General features: G+C 18.9%; 3 protein-coding genes across 3 annotated transcripts; all 3 read left to right on the forward strand.

Annotated features, from left to right (window-relative positions):
- Nucleotides 1-896, forward strand: MKS88_000106 (fam-m protein; the record flags this gene model as incomplete). Its single annotated transcript, XM_067219440.1, has 2 exons — nt 1-90; nt 219-896. 2 exons carry the CDS (start codon nt 1-3, stop codon nt 894-896), a joined length of 768 nt encoding a protein of 255 aa, XP_067070264.1.
- Nucleotides 897-6,115: 5,219 nt separating this feature from the next.
- On the forward strand, nt 6,116-8,003 carry MKS88_000107 (PIR protein; the record flags this gene model as incomplete). Its single annotated transcript, XM_067219441.1, has 3 exons — nt 6,116-6,133; nt 6,273-7,664; nt 7,839-8,003. The coding sequence occupies 3 exons, from the start codon at nt 6,116-6,118 to the stop codon at nt 8,001-8,003; spliced, it is 1,575 nt and encodes a 524-aa protein (XP_067070265.1).
- Nucleotides 8,004-11,542: 3,539 nt separating this feature from the next.
- MKS88_000108 (uncharacterized protein) lies at nt 11,543-12,423 on the forward strand (the record flags this gene model as incomplete). Its single annotated transcript, XM_067219442.1, has 2 exons — nt 11,543-11,629; nt 11,752-12,423. The coding sequence occupies 2 exons, from the start codon at nt 11,543-11,545 to the stop codon at nt 12,421-12,423; spliced, it is 759 nt and encodes a 252-aa protein (XP_067070266.1).

A 12,423-nucleotide genomic window follows, 5' to 3' on the forward strand; every position in this document is an offset into this window, starting at 1 on the left:
ATGGAACAAAAAATTATGTTTTTCCTATTTTTTAAAATTTCTGGGTTTATTTTTTTTTTATCTTGTATAAGTCATTTTAACAATGAAGCTGTATGATACTGTTATATAGATATATCTTCACTTTTCATAATTTTTACGTGTTATTTTTATTATTACTGCTTTTCAGAATTACTTTATATCATATATTAAATAATATATATTTAAGTTCTTTTTTTTAGAGCACGTTTATCAAATATTTAGGTGAGAACTATAATAATAGTAGCAAAATAGATAAAATAAATTATAGATTACTGGCAAAATATAAACAGTATAAAAATTACAACGATGTAGGTTTAAATGAAAATATACAAAATAAATGGGAGCACCAAGAAAAAAATATATATAATAATAAAAAATGGGGAAAGAGAAAGAACAAACAGTCTAATAGAAGTTTATTAAATAAGGCACAATATTATACCGAAGTTATAGATTACAATAATGGAATGTTTGATGGAAAACATTTTCATTTTCAAAAAAAATGGATAAAAAAAAAAGATTATGATGATTATGTCGAAAAAAAAAGAAGAATTTGTGATATATCTTTAAAAAAATTAAAATTTAGAAATTATGGTTATGTCGTTGCTATATTTATTATTATTTCCTTCTTTGGAATAGGAATACCAGTATTATCAGGGATGAAATCTTTAGATACAGTATTGGATTTTATTGTTGAGTTTCCGTTATTTAAATATTTTAAAAATCTTATAAGTGGATTGTCAGAATCACAAAAATATTGTCTTTTAGGAATAACGTTAAGTACAATTATCATTACTTTATCGATTATAGTTGTAAAGGCAATTTGTAAGATCTTAATAAATAATGAAAAATATATAAAATTTAGGTTAATGAATGACTAATATGAATAATAAAAGGCATATATACTTCTGCAAGGAATCCTTTAATATGAATTATTAGCTATAATATTTTTAATGATAAACTTAATAAGAATATATATTATGTGTAAAATATTATAAATATACATATGTATAATTATTATATTCCAAAGAACAATAAAATGTTATATTCTTTTTTTTTTTTTGTGTATTGAACATTCTGATGTTTCTAAATTTGTATTTCAAGTTATATTCTTAATTAACTAAATGTCATGAAATAAATATATGTTTGTATATTTATATATATATCTATGAAATATACATATTTGTGTTTTAAAATGATTATACAATAACATAGTTCACATTATTATATAAAAACCTTATAACCTATATTTGTAATAAAACGATATATATTATATATCATAACATATTGTAACCTAAAATTATAACATGTTTATTTTATTAAGTAATAGTATTAGTTTGTAATTAAAAAAATATTTGCCCTTTATTGTATTGAATGAAACAACGTGCATATACTTCGTTTCATTGGTAATTATACATTCCTTTCTTTTAATTTAGGAAAAATAATATATATTTTGCAAGATATATTTTATGTAAAATGTGTCATAAAACATAAATATTGTAAAAGTAATTTATATATACATTCATCTTTTTTTTCATAATATATATATGAAATTATAAATATACAATGAATTAGTATACTTTTAAATTATATATTAATTATAGTTGAATACTAACTTGGGTGTTCTAAATCATCACAAATATGTGATGTTATTAAACGAATTTTTATATAATATTTGTACTTAATTGTAGTGGTACCTCAATATTTCACAAATTATTTGAATATTTATTCTACTTAAACAATATATATGAATAATCTATGTATTATATTTTTTTCCATATTATTAAATGATTAAAATAATGGAAAAATATTAAGAAAATATTAATAATTATTTCTTGAATTTTTTTTCTAAATATTTTTTATTTGGGATTAAGTAATGGAAAGTTTATATATCACATTTAAATGTGGTATAGGCTATTAATTTCGTATTTCACTAATAATTACATTATATAAAATGAATAATTTAATTAATGGGCTTTGACACAATTATTCATTTGACAATAAAAAAAGACTTATTTTATTAATAATATATATCGCTTATTTTATTTTTCTATGTAATATTAAAAAATATATTTTTTAATAAGTATTTAAATTATATAATTATATAATTTTATGATATTATTATAATGAAGTTTGGGAACTTATTTTAATATCTACCAAACAAAAATATTTACTAAAACGAAGTACAAGAATTATTTAAGTGTTATTATGAATTCAACTATTTGTAATATGTTTTAATTTTTTATTAATTTTTATATACTATGTTTTTTTAGTTCCTAATAATATATGTTCAATAAATTTGCTGATTAATAACTATCTTGAAATAATTTTCTTTTGTTACTTTTAATTTCGTTTATTTTATAGTATATTATTTGCTAAGTCGGTTATAATAATATGTAAATATATTAAAAAATATAACTATTATTTGGATAAATATTTAATGAAATATTTATGGATGTTTATGATCGGCTAAATATTTCTTGTAATGTATTGAAAAGAAAAATATGTTATATTACGTATATTATAAAGAATGAAAAGTTAATACATCCTATACACTGGTGATAAATTTTATGTTTTACATATATATATAATATATCTAATCAAATTATTGTATACTCAGACAGTTATTAATTATAAAATGGAAGTTTTATTATTCTTCTTAAATTATGTAAATTTATATATTAAACATATATTGAGGAACTCAAAATTGTTAAACATCTATCAAAATAAGATAGAAAAAATATATTGTTATGTGTGAATAGAATAATATATCAATATAGTATATATACTAAAAGCTTTTATATCCTTAAATTGTAATGTTAGTTTTCCCTTTATCTATTCAACTGAATAACAGAATGTGATAATAATTTTATGTACACTTTTACTTAATTATCAAGGAAAAAAAATTAACAGCAAATATTGTATTTGATTTTTCTCAACATATCAAATATATATACAAAAGAAGTTTATACAAACCAATAATTCATTTAAAAGTGGGAAAGTAACTGAATGATGTGGTAAATGAGCTCCTTTAATAAATTACACTCTATTTGGTAATATAATTTTTAAATGAAACACTTTTTCACATTAAAGTAATAAATTATTTTTATTATTTACTATTTATTTACTTTGCTAATAAAAACGGATTATTCATTAAACCACCTCTACTGTATATGCATTTATGTCTTTATACCTATGATAGGTAACATATGAGCTATTTGGGAGGTTATGAAACAGAGTACACGTAATATATAAAAGTATAAGGAAAGATATTAATCAATATTACATCTACTCTAAGTTAAGAAAAGTAGTTTCATATGATAAAAATTTTATATACGTTTAATAATCCATAAAAGTGCAGTATACATTAAAATTTAGTTAACACATAATTTCTTTGTCATTTAAAATGTTACATTACGTATAAAAAATATATATATCTTTTGCATTTTTTCAAATTATGTTTGAATTACAATCGATATAATTTCATATAAATAATATCATAATTCAATATCTCTAAAAAAAATTATTATTTTAAATGTTATGTAAATGTATATTATAGCAATTTCCATGTCAATTATATCTCAATATATATACATAAGCTAAATATAATCATAAAGTATAAATATTTCAAATGTATTGTTTTTTCCCTTAATATGTTATTTTTCAAAAAAAACGATCAACAATAAAAGTATATATTTTTAAGAGTATCTCAAGTTTCGAAAATATATTAAATTTGAGAATTTTTTGAGACGTATTATTATCTTATTATTATAATGAATTATTCTTCAATGTACGAAATACATGTTATTATTACTAATTATATACATAGTTTTAAAAATAAATCATCAATATTTCTATAATTATTCAAAAAAACAAAATATTCTTAAATTTTTATGAAGAACTTCCAGTTAATAAGAAAATTTTTTAACTTAAATATTATTTAATTAATTTGGTGAACATAACATATTATATAATATAACATATTTAATGTAATTAACAAAAATAAATGAGTATTATAAAAATAAAAATATATATATAAATTACTATATAATGAATATGATTGTAAATTATTAAAAGGCATAATTTATGAAATACAAAGAATGAATATTCCTGTAAGATAAAATAAATAATCTTACAAAATAAGAAACAAAAATTAGAAAATAGCTTAAGGAAAATATATAACTCTCAAAATAATTAAAAAAAATTATTAAAGTTATATTTTGTTCATTGTAATATCATTAGATCTTTAAGATTTCATAAGTGACAAAACTGAGCCACTAAATTAACATAATTATTAAGGTCTATATTTGAATAAAACGTTTAATATAAAAAATAAATAACACAATTAAAAATTGAGGTGTAAAATACTTTAAAAATAATATATAATATAATTTTTTTTTTTTCATGAAAAAATTAATTATTAAATATTCGTATATTTCTTTCATTGCAGCTTTATTAAGAAAATGTAAATTTATAAGTATCTAAAATTTATTTGAAACAAATTATAAAAATATGAACAAAATAAAACTTTATATTTATATAGTAAAATAAAAATTTATATTCATAATTACAATAAGAAGAAAAAATATAATATTAAAACAACATATTTCTTTTCTGTTATAAATAATAAAGAATAAAGTGTAAAATGCCCGAAATATATATATATATATATATATATATATATATATATGAGTTTTAATAAATTTCTAATCCGTAATATTTTATTTGTAGCATGATAATAGTGTTATGCATAAAGTACAATATTTTATAGTACAATATTTAAAAAAACTTACTGTAGCAATTACATATATCAAGAAACATAAAAAAATATTCGTTAATATTTTCTTAAATTACTGATATAATAATTTATGCTTTATTTCATTTACAATTAGAAAAGAAAACACATAATAGAAATATTAAAGTATATCTATAAATTTTGAAACAAAAAAAATATTAACTTTCAACATTATTCTAGTTCCTATGAATAATTAAATATATATTGTAATTATATTTTCCAAAATTAGTATATATATATATGTATATATTAATTAATTCCATTCCAGTTAAATTAAAAGTAACATATTTATCACATTAGAAAAATAAAAATATTTTTATCTTATTTTTAAGGAAATGAATATTTTAAAGTTTTTGTTAAATGTTTGTTTAAAAATTAATTGGAGATTGTTTTATATAAATATATTGATGAATAAAAATCTTTTCTCTATGTGAGCTGTAATAACCTACATAAAGTAATCATTTCAGATATAACATAAAGTGGCACATAGGAACAGAGGTTTTATTAATATTATACAGGTTACTTAAAAATTCATGGATTTATGATTAAAATAAATATATGCAATCATTTTTATTGTATTTGAAAAATATTTTTTTTATTATGTCATTTTCGTATTTTTGTAATTTTCTTTCATTTACTTATTATTATTTTTTGAAAATATACCAGGTTTATAATAATAATGCAGATATTTGCTATTTATTTAGCACAACAGGATAAAACATATAGTATTAATAAAAATATATTTATGACATTAAAGGAACAATTACTATAAAATAAAGAATATATTGTAATTTTATGAAGTGGCCTTATTAACTCATATAAATATTTAAAGTAAAAAATTTTTTAAAACGAATATATCATTAGGAATTACAATTTCTAACAATAAATAATAAAAATGCTATTTTCTATTAAAGAAAATATGATAATATGTAATCATTATGGATATATATATATAATATACTTTTACCATACTAAATTTCTTTCTTTTTACTATTTACTATTATTAAGTGTCAGTGTTAAATTTATTCATGTTATAATTATAAATATTTATGTAATAAATGCAATATACTTATAATTTATTCCATATAACAAAATGGTTGTTATTTTTAATCAAGAAATATATAAATAGTTGTAAATACTAATAAAAAAAAGTGTACTTAATAAATAATTTTCAAATATATTTCATTATTTAACAATCATAACTTATATATATATATATATATATATATATATATATATATATATATATGGTTTTAATTGTGTAATCTAGTAAATACATAATAAAGCTCAAAGGAAATAATAAAAATGGAAGAAGAAGTTTATGTATAATTTCATTTTTAATATAAATAATAATTTTTTCACTTCATATACATATCATTTTGCATAAAGAACATGAATATACAGATTCTTCATAATAATTGTTTAATTATTATATAATGAATTGTATATATTCAATTTACAGAATGACATTTTAAAACAGTTACCTTCATATACGTTATATAATAAATTTAATTCTGAGATTAAGGAGGTAAAATATAACAACGCTTGTAATATACCTGATTCAGTAACAAGTGAATACAAGGATAATTGTATTAATCTTTGTAAAAAAGTTGCAAGAAATTTAGAGAATTTACCTAAAAAGGATAAGTCATGGAGTTATGAAAACCGTTGTTTACATTATAAATACTGGTTATATGAAGAAATAAGAAAAATTTTTCAAGATGATGCGAAACCAAATGATGTGGAAGTAGTTATTAAAGAATTTCTTAGAGTTCAACCCCTTCTTACCACAGATTATGAAATATTAAATTGTGATTATAAATTTTCACAAAATAACTTACAGGAATTGGAAACTAAAATCAAGGAGAAATATATGTTTGATTATTTTACAAATTATGAACATATTAAAGCTAAAGAAACTTGCGACAATGTGAAAATTGATAAATATAAAAAATACCTTAATTATATTCTTGAATTATACAATAGTAAAAAAAAGGACTGTTGTGTGCAAAAAATATCGAAGTGTCCAAACTACTTTTTAAATTGTGATAATGAATTTAATCCAAGTGAACTCATATCTATATTAGGATCCTCGTATGACGGAAATTGTAATGGACTAAAAAGTTTTGAAGGAACTAAAATCTCTGAAGAAAAATTAGAATCTAGCGATTTGGAACAAGATTTTTTGGATACAATTCATTTCACTAATTGCCATGTTAAGAATAATGACAAAGAATTATCATGTGGTTTTGTCCGAGCATCTGCCTTGACACGTAGAAATATGATTGATGTTGTAAACAGTGGACAGGAGAACGGCGAACGATCCTATTCAGAAGATCGAACGTCTGTATCGAGTATACATTCAGAACATGCGGCACTACATGAAGAAGTTAGAAAAATAGCGGGTATTAGTTCAGAAGAAACGAATAATCTGTCTACTCTTAAAAAAAAAGAAGGAGTTGATCTTAGGTGGAACATAAGCAAAGATGGAACACTACGTTGTACTTCGGAGATCCTAGAGAAAGATACATCAGGACCTTGCACATATATGGAAGAATTGGTTAAAGAAGGTATTTTTATAAAATTAGAAAATTCTTTGGGTTATCGATTAAAGAAGGGGGAGACGTGGCCTCCCAAAGCATTAAAAATAGTTATTAAAAAAAAAAACCAAAGTCAAATGGAGAATTATAAATCGCAAAAATTAGGATATACTGAACATGCATTAATTTTAAAGCCTAAAGAATTAAGGTTTTATGATATCGAAAATCCAAATGCAGAAACCTACCCCGAAAAAGATGCAGAAACGTATGTATTACAGAACACTTTTGTCCGTGTTTCCATTGTAGTTGCTTTAGTAATGGGAATAATTATGGTTTTGTTCCTTTATTTCAAAGTAAATAAAAAATTTCATTATGTAATACGAATAAGTTATATGATACTAATTATAATATAATTGTATTAAAATGTTATTAGTGAAAAATAATCACATTATATGTGTTTTAATTTTTTTTTTTTTTTTGTACATTAGTTTACTATCTTTGGATCATATGTAGGTAAAATTAAAAACAGGAAAAAAAGATATAGAATTTATTTGGCTGACTTAAATACCCAAAGATCCTCAAAGAGATACATAAAACGTACTTATAGAAATACCAACAGAAGGAGATTTAGTGTAGTAAACATAGAACAATGAACTTCGCTCTATTAGTGTTATACAGATTATCAAATGTTCCAGATTAAAGATATTAAAAAGATACAATGTTTAGGTAAATATATATTTCTGTTAAATATGAACAATTAAAAAAAACAAGAAAAAAAGTGGTATAATTAATATATATTCATTTTCTTAATATTTTATATTTATTTGTATTTTTTTTTTATATTTTTTTATAATATTATTAATTTAATTTTTTTATTAAAGTACTTTCTTTAAATTACTATAATTTTAGCATATAATATTATTATTTTTTTTATATAATAAAATATATTTCATTTTGATGTTTAGTAATAACGTAAGGCTATAATGCACAATTAGCTGAACCCATATAGTAGTAGAAAATTATTATTTATTTCAATTTTACTCATAATTAGGTTTAGTAAGTTCATTTAATGATTTGTTAAAGCTTCAAATATAAGAAATATATTATAGATATATTTAATATAAAAATAAATTTGAATTCATGGATATAATGTATAAATTTAGAACATGTAAATTAGCAAATCAAATTGTATCTTTACTAACTTCAAAAAATGTAAACATAATGCAACTCATAAAATAATAATACGTAAATTAGGGCATTCTAATAAAAAAAGATAAATAGAAAATTAAGATTAAATATTATATTATCATCCGTGTAACAAAATTTTAAATTTCTAACAATATTTATATAGTCTTATTTTATATTATTTTTTGGGTAAAATAATATTGTATCTGAAGAACATTGCATCTATATATATACGATGAAGTTAATTAATATTCTGAACTCTATACGATATAAGACTTTTATTAAAGATATAATTAATTTATGTTGAATGTTAAGGATGTACTCGATATGTTTCATCAGTACAATTTATATTATTTGTTTGAGGAATATATTATAAATATACATGAAAAAATTAATTAAAAAAAAATCATCATTAATAAAGTTAATGCATTTATTTGTGTCAAAAAAAAGCATTATGAAATAATAAGTATTATACAAGAAAACAATATTAAGTATACGTAAATTATTTTATATTACTATTGTTCTCCGACATAATAATATATAAAATGTTAGTGAAGTTCCAATAGCAGTTATTATATAAAAACATATCCATTATTCAATATTAAAAAAAAAAAAAATTTTAATTATATATTTATAGAATAAATACATATAAACTAAAAAAAATAACGTTTACAAAAAAACTTTAATATAAACCATTAGTTGATATAATATACATATAATTAAGTATCAAAAACTACCGGAAAATAAAATTTTTTTTGTTAGTGATATATATAAATATTTTAATTGATCTTATTATCAAATGTTAGAATTATAATTCTGTTTAACTTATAAAATATACATTTACTTTTTAGTATTTTAAAAACATTAACTAGAAACTATTATTTTAATTTATTTACACATTTTCTATATTATTTTTTTTTTTTTTTCTGCAATTTATCATTAATTTATTTATTACGTTTATATAAGATGTTTTTTTATTTATTTTTCCAATGTTTCATTGTTAGGTTATAAGATTAATTAATCATTATGAATAGAATGATTTCAATTTAGTCAATAATATTATTAATATGAATTATTTCTATTAATTAGATTAAAATTTATTAATAATTATTTTATATTTTATGATCCCAAAAATACGAATAAATACCATATAAAATAAACCTATAAGTATTAAAAAAACATATAATAATTGAGGAAACCAAATATTTTAACTGGTTAGCTTTTATACCCATTTACTTATTTCACTATTATGCTTTCATGAAATAAATTATGTATACTATTCGAACTCTAATTCACAATGTATAGGAAATGAAATTATGAGGGATAAATTTAGCACAAAAATGCTGCTATTAGGCGTTGCATTAGAACTATAATTGTTTTTTCATGGTTATTATTTATATTTTCTTACGTATTATTCATTTGAATTTTTCCTTTTAACTTTTATCTTTTTGAATTAAAGATAATCTAAATGTATCATAGTTCATAAGAAAATGTTTGCTTTAATTATTATTGTATATATATAATCATTGTATTATTATAATATTTTCTTATGTTTTATTATTTCTATATCAAATATAGCGGTAATAATAAGTATTTTTAGAATTATACATAATTCTTATTATAATTGTAAATTCGTTAAATCATTAATACACATATTTAATAATTAGTGCATGTAATATATATAAATTATATACAGATTAATCATTCATCCTTTTTCTATAAGTATATGTTATTAAATTATTTAAAATTATTTATATACATATTACATCTTTCTATTTTTATTTTTAGGAATAATTTACTTTATTGTGTATTTATTTTAATTATTAAATTATTAATGTAATTTTTTTAATAAAGAATTCAATTTTATTTAGTAAAAGTATAATTTAATTAATTATTTAATTCCAATGAATTATAAGTATTTATAAGCAAAAATTTATTAAACTAATAAGATAAAAAAAAGAATGCTTATTTATTTTTTATATAACAATTAAACTACACCATTAGGTCAATATATGCTGCATTATAAAAAAAGAAAAATAGAGAATTCCCATTTTATTTTATATAAATGGAAAATTTTATATAAATAGATTAATAATATATTACTTTCTTTTTTTTTTTTTATTTATTATACAAATATATCTTCTAAATACATAATGAACTAGAAAAAAAAGAATTTAGGCTCATTCAAAAATTTTCATTTAGAAATAATTGAATAAATTAATTATATTAAAAAGTTATGAACTTCAAAAAATACATTACAAAAATAAAAAAGCATTCATTATTTTCCTTTAAAATATATATTTTTTTTATTAAGTAGTATATTAGAAATTTTGGTTTTTCAATATATTATAAAATATGAGTAGTATTATAGATTTACATAGTAAATAAATGGATGAAATATATAACACAAAAATTAGCACATATAGTATTTTTTTTTTTGTTAAAACGTTTAGTATTATTATATTTTTACATTAATTAATGTTTTATTAATAATAAGTAATTTTTCCATAATATAATATTTATAAAATTATCATTAATAGAAGGAAAATATTATTAAGATTATTTATGATTCTCTTAATAAATAGGAGAACGAATTATCTATATTCTGTAAATTCTATATTCTGTATAAATTTAATATCTACAAATATTTATATATCTTTTTTTTTTTTTTTTTTAAAGAAAAAAAAAATAAAATTATTTAGATATACTTGTATATTAAATAGCTAATTTATATATATTGGACATTTATTAATTAACGTGTACTATATTATGTTTACAAAAGGTAATTTTGTTTATAATTAACAATAAGATAATAATTTTACAATATATTTTTAGAGTTATATTCCTTTTTATTTATTGTAAAATGCATTATAATTATGTACTATAATTAAATGTTTATGAAATAATATTAAAAAAATATATATAATGTTCTTTGTAATTAGAAGAATACTATTTTATTATTAAATATTTCCCCACTGAATATATTACCTTATTAGAATTTTGAATCATGGAAGAAAAATATAAGTTACCATTTTTTATCAAAATGTTTTCTTTTATCCTTTTGACATGGATAAATCATTTTAACAATTACATGGTATGATAATAATATGGATATATGTATTATAAATATTATACTCATTTTATTTATATTAATAATTTTGTTAGTATGAAATTATTTGTTCTTTTAAATTATGCATGTATTCCTTGTTTTGTCAGAGTAGCTTTAATAAATATTTAGATGAGAAGTATGGCAATGATAGAAAATTAGGTCAAATAACTTATCGTTTACTAGCAAAACGTAAACAGATGAAATGTCCATATACTATATGGATAAATGATGTGATACCAAATAATGGAAAGTACATAAAAAAAGATATATATAATAATGAAAAAATAAATGAACAAAAAAATATATTGGCAGATAAAAGTTCATTAAAATGTGGAGAAAAATATAAGCTACCTAGAAGAAATGAATCATCTATGTACATTCGAGGAAATTTATATTGTAAAAAAAGAATATATGACAAAATATATTATAAAAATATAGTTAGGAATTCATGGATTAAAGATTTTATATCTTTAAAGGAAGATATAAAATTAAAATTACTTGGGATTTTTATTTTAGGGAGCTTTCATGTACTAGTTGGTATCACGTTAATAGTCTTAGGAAAATTGGGGTTCTTGGATGATGTTAATAAAGTTATACGTTTATTTAATAAAATAGGTCTATTTGTTGTGTTATTCTATATACTAACATTTGTAGTTGCAGTAGTAATGTTGTTTATACAAAGAAGAGTTGTAAAATATATAAAGGCTTTAGAAAAAAAATATGATATTAATAATACGGCGTATCCTTCTTTACGTAAGGTAGTTAAATATAATAAATAA

This window comes from Plasmodium brasilianum, assembly GCF_023973825.1.
Source record: "Plasmodium brasilianum strain Bolivian I chromosome Unknown PB_00_02, whole genome shotgun sequence".
NCBI lineage: Eukaryota > Apicomplexa > Aconoidasida > Haemosporida > Plasmodiidae > Plasmodium > Plasmodium brasilianum.